The 19,520-nt window shown below is 55.9% G+C and overlaps 1 protein-coding gene across 1 annotated transcript; it reads right to left on the bottom strand.

Annotated features, from left to right (window-relative positions):
- Positions 1 to 537: 537 nt before the first annotated feature.
- LSM4 (LSM4 homolog, U6 small nuclear RNA and mRNA degradation associated) lies at positions 538 to 18,712 on the bottom strand. Its single transcript, XM_033195482.1, has 5 exons — positions 18,450 to 18,712; positions 11,465 to 11,506; positions 7,225 to 7,323; positions 3,675 to 3,858; positions 538 to 1,180 (listed from the first exon to the last, which is right to left on the bottom strand). The coding sequence occupies exons 1-5, from the start codon at positions 18,450 to 18,452 to the stop codon at positions 1,089 to 1,091; spliced, it is 420 nt and encodes a 139-aa protein (XP_033051373.1). The 5' UTR covers positions 18,453 to 18,712; the 3' UTR covers positions 538 to 1,088.
- Between the last annotated feature and the right edge of the window lie 808 nt (positions 18,713 to 19,520).

Genomic DNA, 19,520 nt, shown 5'->3' with positions numbered 1-19,520 from the left:
CCTTCCCAGTCCGCAGATGCTACCTGGAGCCTTTCCCGAAAGTCCTGACTCAGTGTCTTAGGCACGCGCCCGAGGTTTGACAAGTCCGGCCTGGCTCAGAAAGGGGGCAGGAGCCTCGTGAGAATCTTCCGAGGGGATTCCTGTCCCCAGTGTTCTCTGTGTGAACGCCAGTGTGGCCAGATGGGGATAGATGATGGAGCCCAGGCCACCCGGGAAGGGGTGATGGGGACCATGTGTGGCCCCTGCCTGGGACTTCCCTCCTCACACAACCCTCAGCATTCACATCTCCACAGAGGGGAGAGGGTATAGGACAACCTGGTGTGGGGGCGCCGGGGACTCTCAAGAGCCCCACTGTCTAGATGCTGGTCTTGCCTTTTGTAAAAGGATATCAGGACCCCACTGTGATGCTGACGCCTGGTGAGACCTCTAAAAAGGAAGCTTCCCTCACAGGAACGGTGATTTCCCGACAGCCCAGAGATGGACAGAGGGCAGGAGCCCCACTAGGTGCGCCCAGATGCTCAAAAGGAACAGTGGATGTGCAGTGTGTAGTTTTATTTGTTTTTATTTTTGTAACACAAGAGAGGAAGTGATGGGCCAGGGCCCAAGGCATCCTGTGCACGGGTTCGAGGGCTTTCAACCGTCCCGGGTTTGTTTTGAAGGCAATTTTGGGGCCGCGCCCAAAGAAACTCTGCAGGCTGTCAGTCCCAGCGTGAACAGCTTAAAATAAAAATCTCCCGTCTGGTCACTGCTCAGAGAGGCTCCGAGAAATGCAAAACAAACCCGCCTGGAAAATGCCGCCCTGAGAACCAGAGCGAGGGCTTGAAAGATGCCTTCAACACAGACTCTTCCAGGAACCCAGCCAGCTTTGGGACGGCCGCTTCACAAAACCAAAAACACCAAATAACATTTCCAACCGGAGAACTGTCGGTTTTAGCAAGAAAAAGGGACTTCACCTAAAAGGGAGGGTCGCAAAACACGAAGGGGTTCCCCTGACTCCCGCCTCTTCCTTTCTGAGCAGATCCATCTGAGACTGTGGAGCGGAAACGCTGCCCTGGCAGGAGGGGGCGCAGTGGCCGGTCTGGGTGGGCTCACTGTTTGCCCGCCTGTCTACCCGGCTTCTTCTCTGGTTGGCCTCTGCCTGTGCCCGGGATCCCACCTCGGCCCCGGCCACCAAACACACCTAGAGAACAGAGAGAGGGGGCTGCAGCAGAGCCAGGTGAGTGGGACCTTCCACAGGATCCCAGTGCCCTGAAACTCTAGTCCAGGTCACCTAAGTCCCCAGGCTCAGCTTCCTCATATGTGAGGTGGGGACTGAGGGTGCTTTGGATCTCCTCCATGGGGCAGAGCATCTGAGGAAGGCAGGAACTCCAGGGCATCCTCATTATGGGACTAGACTCAACCCCCAGGGATGCAGTGGGGGGACTAGGCAATAGAGGGCACTAAGTCACATGGTGGGTTGGGGCAGGCTTCCTAAACGACAAAGCCAGAAGGGCTTCCTGGAGGAGGGGGAGGTGAGAGAGGGGTGGAGCAGAGACTAGGGCAGTAAGCCAGGCTGGGGGCTGCCTGGGAGGGCCTCCCACGCTCCAGGACCACCCATGGCCCCTCATCCACCTGCCGGGAGGAAAACAGAAAAGGGGTTTCTGTGAATCCAGCCCCAGGAATGGAGAAGGGGAGGGGATTCCCCACCTGGCCTGAGGCCACAGAGACAGGAGACCATGAGGCCAAATGACATTTTCCATGAAGCCCCTGAGGTGGGAGCATGTGGCCACTGGGGAGGTGACACGGGGGTCCCAGGAGATAGAGTCCCAGGAGATGAGGGCCCCAGGGACTCACTGAGTGGACACTGCAGCGGCGCCCACAGTAATCCTGAGCAGGCTGCACGCAGGGCACGCCTGTCCCCACACCGTCTGTGTGCCCAGCACCCCTTCATGCCACCCCCACCACAGGCCAGGCCTGGATGCAGCAGGCTGGGTGGGCCGGGACCCCACATTGATCCCTCCCTCTCCGTCTCCCTCGGGGACCCCAGCTCTGTGAGCCCCGTCTAGGGAGCCGTTTCAGAGAACTTTCTTTTTTTTTTTTTTTTTTTTTTTTTTGAGACGGAGTCTCGCTCTGTCGCCCGGCCTGGAGTGCAGCGGCCGGATCTCAGCTCACTGCAAGCTCCGCCTCCCGGGTTTACGCCATTCTCCTGCCTCAGCCTCCCAAATAGCTGGGACTACAGGCGCCAGCCACCTCGCCCAGCTAGCTTTTTGTATTTTTTAGTAGAGACGGGGTTTCACCGTGTTAGCCAGGATGGTCTCAAACTCCTGACCTCGTGATTCGCCCGTCTCGGCCTCCCAAAGTGCTGGGATTACAGGCTTGAGCCACCGTGCCCGGCCTCAGAGAACTTTCTAGCTGGACGAATGCTTGAGGAAATCAAAGCTGGAGCTTCAAACAGCAGGAGAGCCAAGGCCAGCAAGAGGAGCTGGCCCTGCGGCCCATGTGCCGGTACCAGAGACCAGAGGCCAGAGCTGCAGGCAGCATAGCTCCGGCCCTCCACAGAGCCCGCTCGGAATCTCAGCCTTGGGCCGGGGAGGTCTGGAGACAGGAGGTCTGACCCCAACAGGAACTGGAATCACTGTTTCCTCTGTAGACCTCAACACCTTGAAGGTGGGGTCAGGGGTCCAGATTTAGAGGATCCAAGAGGTCAGGGCTCTCACCAGCCAGGGGCCACCAGGCCCTGTGGGGACAGAGGCCAGAGGCCAACACTGGCCCAGGCCACCAACCTCCCTTCTCACCAGGGAGGGCCAGCTGTGCCAGGGTGCACGGCCTGATGGGAGTTACTGCGAGGCTGCTATCTGCACCCCATGGCCCCGTGGCTTCCTGCAGAGCAGCCAGAGAAAACCCCCGACTTCCCTAGGTAGGACCCGACCCACTCTCTCAACAACTTTGACCCCAAGTGCTGGGAAGGAGCCAGGCCTGGGACCCCAGAGGCCCACCCACCCTGAGATCCCCAAAGTTCCCTGCCTGGAGTACTATCCCCATCCCTCCCTCGGGCTCACTCCTGACCACCTCGTGAGCCTGCACTCAGAATTGGCACCTGGGGCCTTCCGGGGCCAGCCTGCCGTGCTGCAAGCCCCCAGGCTGGCACCTGAGCCCAGCACACCAGCAGTGCCCATGGATGGAAGAAGCAAAGCCCAGGTCCCCCTGAAAACACAAGAGCTGGGGACAGAGAGGTGAGGAGGGGCAGGGGCTACAGATGGCCCCTGGGCCTAACAAATGGAATTTTACGCCAATTCATCATCTCTGGTGGGGGCGGGTGACCTTGGCTCTGGATAGAGCCACGGCAGGGAAAGGGCCCCACACCAGGCCCCAAGTGGAGTCCTTGCCAGCGGCCTGGAGAGGTGGGCACCGCCAGACCCTCTCAGAGGGGAAACTGAGGCTTGGGGAGGTGACTTGATGTGCCCTGAGGACTACCAGGAGGCGCAGTGAGAGGAGGACTGAGTCCCAGGTCTCCGGGCTCCTCTGGCTGGGCCTTGGCTCATGGCCAAAGACCAGGAGGGGGGCCCGGGAGGGTTGGGAGGCTCCGAGGCAGTGCTGCAAGGGCACTAGCCAAGAAGGCCAACCCCAAGAAGGAGGGATGCCACGTGTTGCTGTCCTCCCGCCCCAGGTATGTCCACTGCGGATGGGAGACCCACCTCGGCCGGCGCCGCCCATGCCGCGGCCTTTCTGCTGCTTCTGCTGCTGCAGGCCTCCGCGGCCGCGGCCCTTGGCTACCACCTCCTCCTTGACCATGTCAATGATCTCGTCAGGAATGCGCAGGTACTTGATGGTGCTGCCACGGATGTAGCACTCGGGCATCCGCCAGAACTTGTCCCCGTCCTGTGGAGAAGGGGAGCGGGTTTTTTTTATTTTTGAGATAAGAGTCTCACTCTAGCACCCAGGCTGGACTGCAGTGGCACGATCTTGGCTCACTGCAACCTCCGCCTTCTGGGATCAAGCAATTCTCCCACCTCAGCCTCTCGATTAGCTGGGATTACAGATGCCTGGCTAATTTTTTTGTATTTTTGTAGAGACGGGGTTTCACCGTGTTAAGCCAGGATGGTCTCGATCTCCTGACCTTGTGATCCGCCTACCTCAGCTTCCCAAAGTGCTGGGATTACAGGCATGAGCCACCGTGCCTGGCCCTATTTTTTACTTTTACTTTTATTTTTATTTTTTTGAAACAGAGTCTTGCTCTGTCACCCAGGCTGGAGTGCAGTGGTGCCATCTCGGCTCACTGCAACCTCCGCCTCCCGGGTTCACGCTATTCTCCTGCCTCAGCCTCCTGAGTAGCTGGGACTACAGGCACCAGTCACCACGCCTGGCTAATTTTTTTGTATTTTTAGTAGAGACAGGGTTTCACCGTGTTAGCCAGGATGGCCTCGATCTCCTGACCTCATGATCCACCTGCCTCGGCCTCCCAAAGTGCTGAGATTACAGGTGTGAGCCACCGCGCCTGGCAGGGGAGCGGGTTATTACCAGGCTGTCTGGCCCAGTACTGGGAGCAGGGTCTCCGATCTGTGGGAGGCCCTGCAGATCCCACCCAGCCTGCACCCCGCACCATCCCGGCAAGCTGCACAGTCTCAGTCCCAGGAGACATGTGGAAAGGTGTCCACCCTGCAGGCAGGATCTCTCCTGATCCCAGGCAATCCTTCACCCAGCAGCAAGGGTGGGTGTGGTAGGCGCAGCCCCCTTGTGCACCCAAAAGGAAAACTGACTCCTATCCTTTGCCCGTGGGCCTGGCTCAGGAGTGGCTGACTGGGGCTCCCTCCAGCCTGGGATGGGGCTCTCTCCAGTTGGGGTTGGGATTCTTTACCTGCAGCCCAAAGCCCAGAGTGGATGGGGGCCTCCCTGTGCACCAGACCCAGACGAAGCCCAGCTACTCCTCCTCCTGCCCCAGCCCCACCTCACTTCTGGAAGCCTCTCTATGTGCCCTGACTCATTCATTCATCCCAGTATCTCCCAACAGGGCCTGAGTTGGGACATGGGAGCAAGCTACAGGCCTAGTGTGGTGGGTGAAGAGGGGTGGGGGATGGGGGTACTTGGGTCCTGCCAGGGTGGCTCAAGGGCAGCTTCCAGTGATGCCAGTGTTAGGAGAGCTAACCAAGACTGGAGAAATGCGGGCCTTGCAAAGTCACAGACTCACGCTGCAATGCGTCCCTGAGGCCCCCACTGGGACAGATCGAGGGATTAGCAGGGGCTAGGGCCATTCCTACCGTATCAGTTCCCCAGTCCCACCCCACCACCCAGGTTCCTGGACAGATCCACGTGTGACGCCTGCATGGCCTTTGCCCCAGATGCCATTAGAAGTCAGATCGCAGTATCTTCCTGCTTGGAACCCACCCATGGGCCCCTCTGTCTTGGGGGCAAGGTCTAAGAGCCTCAGCAGGGCTCTCTAGGGCTCGAGACCCTGCCCCGCCCTGGCGGTCCTCTCCCAGCCCCGATGACATTCCCTCTAGATGGAACTTTGTTTCCGGAACACACGCCATGGGCTTGCCCCCAGGACTTTGCACGTGGTTTTCCCACTTCTCATCTGGATGACTCTGGCCCTAAAAGGCCTCACCTGCCTGAATCCCCAAGTCCTCCCGTCAGACACTCTCCTCCATGCCTGGGTGGGTGTTGCCTGGCCCAGCGCTGGGTGGGGATGAACAGCCCCCTTGGGTGCTCACTGTCCTAGGAACCCCTCAAGGGCTCGTGGGGTGGACACACTATGGTTCTGTGGGGGCTCAGGGCCTGGGCAGGCGGCTTGGCGCCCAGCTCTCCCAGGCAGGGCCCAGAGGCTTCCTCGTGCAGGAACCTGGGCAGGGCCTGAGCTCACTGCAGGGAGGCCCCTGCCTCCTGCCCACAGCGCTCCAGAGGTCCCTCAGCCCGAGGGGCTCTCTGCATCCTGCGGCCTGCCTCTGAGGGAGGGAGGGCCCCGCTCACATGGGGACGATGTGAGTTCCCATCGCCTCTCCTCCCAGCCACCTGTGACGGCAGCATCACCGCCCAGCCACAGAGGCAGGCTGCCCAGGGAAAGTCACCCGTCCACTCGAAGCTGGCGGCAGAGGCCAGACCAACCCCTGGAGACCACACAGCCTCTGAATTAACAGGCTTCTCAGGTCAAGGACCTGGAAGTGTCCAAAAGACCGCACACGCTCACGCACGCAACACACCTGGTGATTCCAATGCCGGAAGGGGAAAGAGCCCTGCTGGCCGCAGGTGGGAGGCACGCGGTTCTGCACCAAGGCACCGTCCCACACAGCCGGACTGGACCCACCCAGACGTCCTCCGAGGGGCTATGACACAAAACCCAGCAAGCAGCTTCTAGAGCTTCTAGCGCTGCTGCACAGCAGCCCCACCACCTGTTCCCACCCTGTGCTGACGAGAGGCCCAGTCCTGGGTTGGGTTGGGGGTCAGGGCAAGACAAGGCCACTTCAGGAAGGAGCGCTCCCCCTCCTTGAGCCCTGCTGTCCTGTCAAGGTGACCCCAGGCAGGCACTCCAAGCTCCCCAGCAGTTTCCTCCCTATACCATGGGGGGCTGTCACCCACAGGGAGACAAGACAGATGGTGTCAGGGAAGGTTGGTGGGAGGAGTCCAAGGGAGCCGCTGCCTTCAGCACCATGCCTGACCTCCTCCTCAGTGCTCCATGGGTCCTCCCAGGGGCAGGAAGGCCCGTGACGCCAGAGGAACCATCTTCCAGCCCCGGCCGACCCAGCAGCGCTCCTAGCGAGGCACTTCCCGGTCTTGGGCTCTGGCTGGTGGCTCCTGGCCCACCGGGCCCTGGCACTGCCCCTGCCCACCGTGACCTGGGCATTCCGGACATCCCATGGCCACGCTACCATGGCCCACAGAGTCCAGGCAACATCCAGGCTGGACTAAAGGCAGCAGAGCCTGGGAGGCTTGGACTTCCCCTGGAGGGGGCTGCCCCGACCTGAGCCACAGGGAATCCCCAGGCCCAGGTCCTTCCAGGTCAGGGGTGGCACCAACAGACACACAGCAGGAAAGGCCGGGTCAGGGGGGCAGCCTCACACAGGGTCAAAGTCCAGGGTGTGCTAGGGGACTTGGTGGCCTGGCCCACCCTGCCCTGTCCCTCCCCACTGACCCCTGTCAGGATGAGCAGTCCTAGGCGGCCTCCCCCACTAACTCCTCCCATGAGGCCCAGGGAGGGAGGATGTTGAGTGTCCACCCCCGCATACCACCCCCATTGGTGGGCGCAGTACCCACCCTGGATGTGCAGATGACTTCTCGCAGGTTAATGTTCATCCAGTTGTCGCAGCTCACCAGGTGTCCATTGTACGTCTCCCCATTTTTCAGCTCCACCAACTGGAAGAGAGACAGGCCAGAGGCCAGCTATGGCCCTGGAGCCCTGAGCCATGGGCCCCCCAGGAGGTGCAGCTCTGCCCCGTGAGACGGACCACCACCTCCAGGCCTCAGCCCACAGCTCCCAGACCCCTAAATGGCCTTCCTTACAGGCGACAGGCTCTTCCTCCACTATACACTTCACTGGCAGTTAGACAGTCTATCATGACGCCAACCTTTGTACAATTAAAAAATGATACTGGGCCGGGCGTGGTGGCTCAGGCCTGTAATCCCAGCACTTTGGGAGGCTGACGTGGGCGAATCACGAGGTCAAGAGATTGAGACCATCCTGACCAATATGGTGAAACCCCATCTCTACTAAAAATACAAAAATTAGCTGGGCATGGTGATGCACGCCTGTAGTTCCAGCTACTTGGGAGCCTGAGGCAGAAGAATTGTTTGAACCCAGCAGGCGGAAGTTGCAGTGAGCTGAGACCGCACTACTGCACTCCAGCCTGAGCAACAGAGTGAGACTTGGTCTTAAAAAAGAAAAAATTGCACTTTGGGAGGCCGAGACAGGTGGATCACGAGGTCAGGAGATCGAGACCATCCTGGCTAACACAGTGAAACCCCGTCTCTACTAAAAAATACAAAAAACTAGCCGGGCGTGGTGGCGGGCGCCTGTAGTCCCAGCTACTCGGGAGGCTGAGGCAGGAGAATGGCGTGAACCCGGGAGGCGGAGCTTGCAGTGAGCTGAAGTGAGCTGAGATCTGGCCACTGCACTCCAGCCCGGGCGGCAGAGCGAGACTCCATCTCAAAAAAAAAAAAGAAAAAAAAAAAAAAAAAGAAAAAATGGCCGGGCGCGGTGGCTCAAGCCTGTAATCCCAGCACTTTGGGAGGCCGAGACGGGCGGATCACGAGGTCAGAAGATCAAGACCATCCTGGCTAACATGGTGAAACCCCGTCTCTACTAAAAAATACAAAAAAACTAGCCGGGCGAGGTGGCGGGCGCCTGTAGTCCCAGCTACTCGGGAGGCTGAGGCAGGAGAATGGCATAAACCCGGGAAGCAGAGCTTGCAGTGAGCTGAGATCCGGCCACTGCACTCCAGCCTGGGTGACGGAGTGAGACCCCGTCTCAAAAAAAAAAAAAATTAAGAAACACAGAAATGTTTAAAGGAATGAGTGAGACAATGGTGACGGTGGCCACTGATCCAGGGTGGCTGGGGGCCAGGTGGGCACAGTTAGGCTGGTCCGGTAGGCACCCCCACAACACCAGATATTTGGGCTGTGGTGTTCCGCAAATGCTGTTTTGCACTGTAATAATTACTCATCTATTTTGATATGTTTTGAGAACAAAGATAAGTAGCACATCATTCTGAAGATATGCTGCTGTTCAAAAAAGGCTGAGATTTTTTGATGTCTTTTATGAGACAGGGTCTTGCTCTGTTGCCCAGACTGGAGTACAGTGTCGTGAGCATGGCTCACTGCAGCCTCGACCTCCTGGGCTCAAGTCATCCTCCCACCTCGGTTTCCTAGCAGCTGAAACTACAAGCTCACACTACCACACGCGGTTAATTTATTTTCCTTTTGTAGAAGTGGGGTCTCACTGTTGTCCAGACTGGTCCCAAACTCCTGGGCTCAAGTGATCCTCCTGTCTTGGCCTCCCAGAGTGCTGAGATTATAGGCATTAGCCACTGTGCTCAGTCCAAGGCTGAGTTTTTCTTTTTTTTTGAGACGGAGTCTCGCTCTGTCGCCCAGGCTGGAGTGCAGTGGCCGGATCTCAGCTCACTGCAAGCTCCGCCTCCTGGGTTTACGCCATTCTCCTGCCTCAGCCTCCCTAGCAGCTGGGACTACAGGCGCCCGCCACCTCGCCCGGCTAGTTTTTTGTATTTTTTAGTAGAGACGGGGTTTCACCGTATTAGCCAGGATGGTCTCGATCTCCTGACCTCGTGATCCTCCCGTCTCGGCCTCCCAAAGTGCTGGGATTACAGGCTTGAGCCACTGTGCCCGGCCTAGGCCTATTTTTTTATATTTGAGATGGAATTTCGCTCTTGTTGCCCAGGCTGGAGTGCAATGGCACAGTCTTGGCCTCCCAAAGTGCTGGGATTACAGGCTTGAGCCACCGCGCCTGGCCGAGTTTTTCTTTTGAGACGAAGTCTCGCTCTTGTTGCCCAGGCTGGAGTGCAATGGCGTGATCTCAGCTCACTGCAACTTCTGCCTTCCGAGTTCAAGCGATTCTCCTGCCTCAGCCTCCCAAGTAGCTGGCACCTGCCACCACGCCCAGCTAATGTTTTAGTAGAGACGGGGGTTTCACCATGTTGGCTGGTCTCGAACTCCTGACTTCAGGTGATCCACCCGCCTGGGCCTCCCACCAAGGCTGAGATTTTTAAATGATTCAACTTAGGCATATGCCCGAGAGAAACGAACACAAGCAACTATACAAATATGTGTGTGTGAACGTTCACAGTGACACTATTCGCAATAGCCAAAAAGGGGAAAGAGCCCAGATGCCTATCAGCAGACGAACAGATAAACAAAACGTGTTAAGTATCTGCTCCACGGAGTATCGTCTGGCTATAAGGAATGAGGCACTGACACAGGCCACAGGGTGGATGAACCTCAAAAACACGGTGCTGAGTGACAGCTACTAGACCTGAGAGGCCTCATGGTCTCTGCTCACATGCATGGGATATATCCGGAATAGGCAACCCCACAGAGACGGCAGCTGCCTCGTGCTCATCAGGAGCTAGGGTTGGGAAGTGAATGCTGATAGAGACGGGGTTTCCTTTTGGGGAGACGGAAATGTTCCGGCCTAGAGAGAGGTGGTGGTTACACAACGCTGTGACTGCACCAAATGCCACTAAATTGTGCACTTTAACTGAAGTGTTAGTATGTAATACTATCATTTTTTGGAGACAGGGTCTCACTGTTGCCCAGGTTAGACCTGCAGCCTCAAATGCCCCAGGCTCAGGTGATCCTCCTGCCTTAGGCTCCCGAGTAACTGGAACTACAGGCACACGCTACTACACCCAGCTAATTTTTATATTTTATGGAGAGGCGTGGTTTCTCCTTGTTGCCCAGGCTGGTCTCTGAACTCCTGGGCTCAAGCCATCCTCTAGCCTCAGCCTCCCAAAGTGCTGGGATAATAGGCATGAGCCACCACGCCCAGCCTGAAGTTCTTTTTATTTTTTTAAGAGACAGGGTCTTGTTATATTGCCCAGGTTGGATTTGAACTCCTGGGCTCAAGTGATCCTTCCACCTCATTAATTTTCTCCCATCCTTGGCCGGGCGCGGTGGCTCAAGCCTGTAATCCCAGCACTTTGGGAGGCCGAGGCGGGCGGATCACAAGATCAGGAGATCAAGACCATCCTGGCTAACACGGTGAAACCCCGTCTCTACTAAAAAATACAAAAAAAAAAAACTAGCCGGGTGAGGTGGCAGGCGCCTGTAGTCCCAGCTACCCGGGAGGCTGAGGCAGGAGAATGGCATGAACCCGGGAGGCGGAGCTTGCAGTGAGCTGAGATCTGGCCAGTGCACTCCAGCTTGGGTGACAGAGCGAGACTCCGTCTCAAAAAGAAAAAAAAAATTTTCTCCCATCCAAGTACTAACCAGGTCCAACCCTGCTTAGCTTCCGAGATCAGATGAGATTGGGCGCGTTCAGGGTGGTATGGCTGCAGAACCCCCTCATTAATTTTTTTTCTTTTTTTAGAGACAAGGTCTCACTCTGTCGCTCAGACTGGAGCACAGTGGTATGATCATAGCTCACTGCAGCCTCAAACTCCTGGGATCAGTCAATTCTCTCGCCTCAGTCTCCTGCGTAGCTGTGACTATAGGCACACACCACCTCATCTGGCTAAATTTTAAGTTCTTCTTGCCCAGGCTGATCTTGAACTCCTGAGCTCAGACGATCCTCCTGTCTCGGCCTCCCAAAGTGCTGGGATTACAGACGTGAGCCACTGCAACTGGCCCATTAAATTTTTAGTAAGTATGTATGCATTACTCTTACAAGTAGCAGAAATGACAGGGGTGTGGACACGCCTGGGGAGGGAGAAGGGAACGAGCTGCCGTGCTGGTGGACAGGCAGGAAGCCGTCTGCTCAGCCGCCGCCCCTGTGCTGAGGCTGGCCCCCTCTCAAACAGGCTGTCCCAGACCACTGAGTACTCACCATGGGGTGATTCTGAGCCGTCTTCAACAGTGACAAGGGAAGCTGAAAGGCAAATAAAGCTGCATGATTTGTCTGTCTGATCAGCGCCTGGGAGCTCTGGTCTCGAGTCCCACCCACGACTCAAAGATGGTGCGGTATGGTGGAAGGGGCGCACAGGAGTGTGTGTCAATCACTCTCCACTGGAAATGCCATTTCCTTACTCTGCCCAGCCCCGGAACACACACCTGCCTCTTGGATTAGGAAGAAAAGCCTCACATACCCTCCCTCCTCCCATAGGTGGCCACCACCTGCTCTTGGTGCTGAACACTCTGGTCAATTTTTGTTTTTTTTTTTTTTTTGAGACAGAGTCTCGCTCTGTCACCCAGGCTGGAGTGCAGTGGCACAATCATGGCTCACTGCAACCTCCACTTCCTGTGTTCAAGCCTCCCAAGCAGCTTGCCTCAGCCTCCCAAGCAACTGGGCACAACAGGCGTGCATCACCACACCCAGCTAATTTTTATATTTTTAGTAGAGGCGGGGTTTCACCATGTTGGCCAGGCTAGTCTCAAACTCCAGACCTCAGGGGATCCACCTGCCTCAGCTTCCCAAAGTGCTGGGATTACAGGCATGAGCCACCTCGCTTGGCCTAATGCTTGTATTTTAAGCTCAAACTGGTATGCCTGAAATGCATCCATGTTGAGGTTACTGTATGGAGTTGAGGACACTACAGCTTGGAAACTGGGGAACTTGCCCAGTACTATGGAGCTAGGAGGGGACAGAGCTGGCCTGGCCCTGTCTGTCTGAAGAAAGCACAAGCCCATGCCTTGCAGGGCAGCCCCAACTGGCCGAGACTGACACCGCCAGGCCCCATTGCAGGGGTCAGTCCCATCAGAGAAGGCCACATCTGAGCTGGTTTTATTTTTATTTTTTCAGATGAAGTCTTGCTCTAAAAATACAAAACTTTGCTGGGCATGGTGGCATGCGCCTGTAGTCCCAGCTACTTGGGTGCTGAGGCAGGAGGATCACTTGAGCCTGAGAAGCAAGCCTGTCACCCAGACTGGAGTGCAGTGGTGTGATCCTGGCTCACTGCAACTTCCACCTCCGGGGTTCAAGTGATCCTCCCGCCTCAGCCTCCCAAGTAGCTGGGATTACAGGGGTGCGCCACCATGCCCAGCTAATTTTTGTATTTTTAGTAGACACGGGGTTTCTACATGTTGGCCAGGTTGGTCTTGAACTCCTGACCTCAAGTGATCCCCTCGCCTGGTCCTCCCAAAGTGCTGGGGTAACAGCATGAGCCATCACCCTTAGCCTGAACTGGGTTTTCAAAGACAGGAAGTCACCAGGTAAGGTGAACTTTCAAGATTTTTTTTTTTTTGGTGGTGACAGGGTTTTGCTATCTTGCCCAAGCTGGCTTTGAACTCTTGGTCTTAGGGAATCCTCCCATCTCAAGCTCCCAAGTAGCTGGAATTACAAGTATGCGCTACCACGTCTGGTTTCAAGATTTTTTTTCCATCATTACTGAATTTATTATGTCAAATATGTAGTGTTTCTATTACTGGGGGGAAAATCAACTCTTTCATTTCGGAAACATAAAACTCAGCCTGTACACTGGGAGCTGCCTCGGGGTGACACAGGGCTGTGCCTGGGTGCGGGGTCCTATAACAGGCCCGTTCTAGTACTGCCGTGAGGAAGGTCCCAGCACCAAGGGGCCCTGACGAGACAGTGCCTCACAGGACAGAGGCTTCACCTTGCCTCGTCCTGGTGACTGGAATTCCAGGTGGCCCTGACCCCAGAAGCCTTTGCTGGGAGTCCTGCCCTGGCTACCACCCTGATCCACAGGGTGGCCGCCTTTCCAGGGAGTGTGAACTTGAAGGCCTCTCCCTGTGGAGGCCGGAAATGGCCTTCAACCCTGGCGGGGTGGCTCCCCTATGAAAGGAAGGGGCTGGGGAGGGAATCCTACATCCCACAGCCCCTTCCTGAGAAAAGCTGCCCAGGGGAGGTCGGTGCCAGCAGGAAGCCAGGCCCAAGCCCGCTTCCTGCACCGGCTTCCTGGAAGAGCCAGATAAGGGGGAAGAACGGGCCATGTGGCCCCGGGGCGGCTGCTCGGAGAGACAGGGGAGGAGGGCTGCGGGCGGCTGGGTGTGTGTCTGACTGGGTGCCACCAGCCACAGAGAAAACACAAGAGCCACAGATTGGCACATGGGTCCCATGCCCAGGTTGCCCTTTACTGTGAAGAAGCCGTGGGTTTTCCTCAGTAAGCCTGTTTTATTTCTCCAGTCCGTAACAGGAATGGGACCTGGGACCTCCTCCTGGATCACCGGGGAAGGGGCAGAGGTCAGGCTAGCCCTTTAAGGCCCACCTCTCATTCTGCAGAGGAGGCGCCGGCACCCACAGCAGAAGTGATCTGCCTAGGGAAATCCAGCAAGGCCCTGGCAGAGCTGCCCAGAGGCGGACGCCCTACTGTCAGCAGGTGGCCTGCAGACACACCTTCCATGCCAGTGACAGCCCCTCTTGGGTCACCACCTGGTCCCAGTGACCAAGAGCACAGCCTGGGAGGACCCATGGCCTTCTTGCCTGTCACCTGCAATCCCATCCAAAAGCAGCAGAAAGAACATCTGAGAAAGAAAGAGAGCTGGCAGGACAGCCACAGCGGCTCTCGCCTGTAATCTCGGCACTTTGGGAGGCTGAGGCAGGTGATCACCTGAGGTCAGGAGTTCCAGACCAGCCTGGCCAACATGGCAAAACCCCATCTCTACTAAAATACAAAAATTAGCTGGACGTGGTGGCAGGCGCCTGTAATCCCTGCCACTTGGGAGGCTGAGGCAGGAGAATCGCTTGAAACCAGGAGGCAGAGGCTGCAGTGAGCAGGAGTTCGAGACCTGCCTGGCCAATATGGTAAAACTCCATCTCTATTAAAAATGCAAAAATTAGCCAAGCATGGTGGCGGACACCTGTAGTCCCAGCTACTCGGGAGGCTGAGGCAGAAGAATCGTTTGAACCCAGAAGGCAGAGGCTGCAGTGAGCTGAGATCGTGCCACTGCACTGCAGCCTGGGTGACAGTGACAGTTCATCTCAAAACAAATCCAAAAAACAGGTCGGGCGCAGTGGCTCAGGCCTGTAATCCCAGCACTTTGGGAGGCCGAGACGGGCGGATCACGAGGTCAGCAGATCGAGACCGTCCTGGCTAACACGGTGAAACCCCGTCTCTACTAAAAAATACAAAAAACTAGCCGGGCGAGGTGGCGGGTGCCTGTAGTCCCAGCCACTCAGGAGGCTGAGGCAGGAGAATGGTGTGAACCCGGGAGGTGGAGCTTGCAGTGAGCCGAGATCTGGACACTGCACTCCAGCCTGGGCGACAGAGCGAGACTCCATCTCAAAAACAAACAAACAAACAAACAAAAAAAACCCAAAAAACAAAAAATACCCAAATAGGGTTGGTGCAGACCCGCTCACGACACTCCCCAGGCCAGCTACAGAGCCAGGCCTGAGAGGCTCTGCCACACTGGCCGTCACACCCATTCCTGCCACCTGACCTTTACTTCTGCTATTGCCTCTGCCTGGGGTGACCTTCCCCAGACCTTCACGTGGCTGCTGAAACGTCACCTCCTTTGGCCAGGCCCTCTTAATGGCCACTCTCTGCCTCATGGGTGTTTGTTTCCATCATAGGATGCAGCCAGTCTTTAATTACCTTGTTTATTACCTCTGTCCCTTGCTAGACTGGAACACTCAAAGTGGGTGTGGACTTTGTCCAGGGCCAAGCACAAGGCCAGGCACATAAGAGGTACTCGGTAAATATTTGTTGAATAAATACACAAAAGAAGTGCACACACCACCCAGGGAGGCAGGCAGGGAAGGCAGAACACTCGCCCCACCCCACAGGTAAGGGAAGGAGTGGCTGCTGGACAGGGAGTTGCCTGACTCCTGGGCCCTCCAAGGCTGCAATGGCCTGAGGCTGTGACCATATATCTTGATTTCTCCTATATCCTCATCTCCAAACTCTGTTGGAGAAAGAGGTCAGAGGAAGGGGTGGATCCTCAAAATCTTAAAAGGAGATACATCAAAGTGCCAGGTGAGGCCAGGCACAGTGGCTTGCGCCTGTAATCACAGCACTTTCGGAGGCTGAGGTGGGAGGATCACTTGAGCCCAGGAGTATGAGACCAGCTTGGGCAACACAGCAAGATTCCGTCTCTACAAAAAATGTAAAAATTAGCCAGGTTTAGTGATGCATGTGGTCCCAGCTACCTGGGAGGCTGAGGTGGGAGGATCACTTCAGCCGGTGAGGTTGAGGCTGCAGTGATTGTGCCACTGCACTCCAGCCTGGATGACAGTGAGAGCTCAGTTCCAAAAAAGAAAAACAAGTGCAGAGTGCAGTGGCTCACACCTGTAATACCAGCACTTTGACACACCGAGGTGGGTGGATCACCTGAGGTCAGGGGTTCAAGACTAGCCTAGCCAACATGGTGAAACCCCATCTCTACTGAAAATACAAAGATTATCCAGGCGTGGTGGCGCATGCCTGTGATCCCAGCTACTTGGGCGGCTGAGGCAGGAAAATCACTCTCTCCGAGAGGTGGAGATTTAGTGGGCTTTCTTGGAGCATCTGGAATCTGGTTCTCAGGTCTAGATCCACGAGGACCTAATCCAGTGCCTCCTAATTCAGGAAGCTGTCCAGGACTGCCCATCCCTGCTTCTAACCCAGGCCACTCCTTCTGGCCCTGCCCTGACCACAGGGAACTGAAGTGTGTATCCCATGATGCCTTGTCCATGCTTGGCCACTCCTCCAGGAAATGGCTGGACAGCCAGGACTCTGGATGTTCAGAAGGTGGGAAGGGGCTGAATGAATGAGTTCACACTTTGCCCAGGCACCGTTCTACACACTGGGAATATAGTTGGAAGAAAAACAAAGATCCTGCTTCCACAAAACGTAACACAGGGATGGATCCTTCCAGTTCTGCCCAGTCTTTCATGCCAACTCTGCCCTCTAAGTACATGGCAGAGAGGGACAGGCTCTCTGAATCCTTGCTCTTGAAACCGCCTGTGCAAAAACTGTAACTGAGGAAATTATGACAGTGAAAAGAGATCAGACCTAACCGACTCCATCGTGCTTCTAACCTTTAAGCTGTCCTTGTTTATCTGTGGGCATAGGCCGAACTAACCTTGGGAAGGGATTTAGTGTATAGTTTGACTCTGAAACAAAATTGGTAATAGCCCTTTCCGAAAAGACCCTCTTCTTGCCTGGGGACCAGTCTGCCTTTGTAGGACTAACAAATAAGCTACACGATTAGAAATTATTGTTTACAGGTCATACAGCCTCTGGCTGCAAGAGTCTGAACCTCCCCAAATTGCTCCTAGGGATAACATCACTATTATAAAATCTAAGATCAGTGTTTGAGATATTTTGCAGACCCTGTACTTGATGGATCAGCTGACACCACCCAGACCAGTAATCTGGCTCAACCAGTCCTGCAATCCCACCCAGGAACAGAAGACAGCAAGAAAACCTCACTTCAATCCCCTGCCAATGACTCCATCTCCAACCTCAGGAAGCTCCAACCAATCAGCACTCCCCACTTCCTGAGCGCCTACCCGCCAAATTATCTTTAAAAACTCGGATCCCGGGCCGGGCGCGGTGGCTCAAGCCTGTAATCCCAGCACTTTGGGAGGCCGAGACGGGTGGGTCACGAGGTCAGGAGATCGAGACCATCCTGGCGAACACGGTGAAACCCCATCTCTACTAAAAAATACAAAAAAATACTAGCCGGGCGAGGTGGTGGGCGCCTGTAGTCCCAGCTACTCGGGAGGCTGAAGCGGGAGAATGGCGTAAACCCGGGAGGCGGAGCTTGCAGTGAGCTGAGATCCGGCCACTGCACTCCAGCCTGGGCGACAGAGCGAGACTCCGTCTCAAAAAAAAAAAAAAAACTCGGATCCCCTAATGCTCAGGGGAGACTGATTTCAGCAGTAATAAAACTCCAGTCTCCTGCATAGCTGGCTCTGTGTGAAATACTCTTTCTCTAATGCAATTGCCCTGTCTTGATAAATCGGCTCTGTCTAGGAAGCAGGCAAGGTGAACCCGTTGGGTGACTACACACTTACCAGCTGGATTTAGGGAGAGCTCTCTCACTAATCCACAGTTCTGATGCAGCCACCCCGGGGGGCCCTCCTGGTTACTGAATCTCCCACTCTCTCACAGTCTGGAAGTCACATCCCCAACAAGGGCCTTGGTTTCTCTCATTGAAAAAAGAAGGGCCAGATGCTGATGAGCCAGGAAACTCCCAGCTCTGGATTCCTTTTCTGATCCGCACACTGGGAGACACGGGCACTTTCTAGCCCAGATCCAGAACTTCCAGAATCATAAGCAATGTGGCTCTGCAGAGACCTGGGCTGCAATTTTTCCTTCTGTGTGCAGGGAGGATGTACTTTGGCCAGCCTTAGCTCAAAACGCCCCCTTCCCCTGGAATGATATGCTATGTGAACCAAGGAGAAACAACACACCCCAGCACCAGGCCTACTTTTCAGCCAGAAAACAAGTGGCCTAGGAGGCTCTACTGCTAGCATTTTAAGCATCTTACAAGCTCTGAAATTCCTAAAACTAAGTTTCACAACTCAGACTGGCCCCCTACTTCCCAGCACTCTAGTTTTCAATCTGGGAGGTCAGACTGGGTACGAAGCGTAAGGGACCCCCTTCCCTACCCAAAAACTGTTGCATTCGGTGGATCCCCACTTTTTTTACCCCAGTTTCCCAACCTGCAAAATGGGAAAACTAAGTAAGGAGAGGCCACTGTACTGTGGATACAAGTACGTGCAACGCTAAATCCCAGACACGAACGTGGTAGAACCACCTGCAGTCTCCAGCATCAGTTTCCCAGCCTTGTGCCGGGGGACGGGACTCGAGGCTCGGACCGTACGTTCGCCCCGCGCCAACCCAGCCCTCAGCGCCCGCCCGCAGGGCTCCCAACGACTGCTGTTCCCGCCTCCCGGTAAGACCCCGCCGTTGCCCTGCCCTCACCATGGTGCCGGCGGGGACCGGGCTCGCCGGCCACTTCCGCCGCCGCCGCTGCACACGCTCCCGGCGGTCGTCGCCACGCCGCGCCGCGCGCCACTGGGCTGAAAGAAAGTGGCAGAGACGCGAGCCAGTCAGCACCGGGCTAGAAGGGCGGTTAACCAATCCACGCGGAGTAGGGCGGGGCCCGCTGGACGAAAGGGGCGGGACGGGCTGTGTTCCCGCCGGAGGAAAGAGGAAGAGAGCCGTAAAGTGCCTCGGCTTGTAATACAAAAGGGGGCGGAGCAACGCGCGCCGGCGCGGGGTGCATTGTGGGTAAACGCGTGCGCAGGTGAAACCTTCGTCGGTCGTCTGGGCTCCATGCTGTGGGCAAAGCCAGTTAATGCCTTTCTTTTTTTTTTTTTTTTTGAGACGGAGTCTCGCTCTGTCGCCCAAGCTGGAGTGCAGTGGCCGGATCTCAGCTCACTGCAAGCTCCGCCTCCCGGGTTCACGCCATTCTCCTGCCTCAGCCTCCCGATTAGCTGGGACTACAGGCGCCCGCCACCTCGCCCGCCTAGTTTTTTGTACTTTTTAGTAGAGAAGGGGTTTCACCGTGTTAGCCAGGATGGTCTCGATCTACTGACCTTGTAATCCGCCCGCCTCGGCCTCCCAAAGTGCTGGGATTACAGGCTTGAGCCACCGCGCCCGGCCAGTTAATGCCTTTCGTTTGCAGTTGAGGGAGAGAAATCCAGGCTTCGTGGTGACTGGGACGTGTCTGATGTCACCCTTCGGACTCCTAGTTTTCTGATTCCGTAATTATCCAGGGAACATCGTTTAGTAGGTTGGAATCCTGACCACTACCCTCGGGGCCTCAGTTTGCTCCCTGTAAATAGTAGTGTCTGCTCCAAAACGTTACTATGAGGATGAAACGAATGAAACCGTGTAAAAGCACTTAAAACAGCGTCTGGCACATATTAAGTACTTAATATCTATTCTGTGCCTGCTTCTGCTCATAGAAATGAACAATACACAAAATTCGTGGCCCTTAGGGAGACAGACGGTAAACATAAAGTAAATAGGCGAATGCTATTAGTTTCC

The sequence above is a fragment of the Trachypithecus francoisi genome, unplaced genomic scaffold (genome assembly GCF_009764315.1).
Source record: "Trachypithecus francoisi isolate TF-2019V2 unplaced genomic scaffold, Tfra_2.0 Lachesis_group5, whole genome shotgun sequence".
NCBI classification, from domain to species: Eukaryota; Metazoa; Chordata; class Mammalia; order Primates; family Cercopithecidae; genus Trachypithecus; species Trachypithecus francoisi.
Note: the sequence above shows the minus strand (reverse complement) of the source record. Positions and strands in the feature narration are given on the sequence as shown.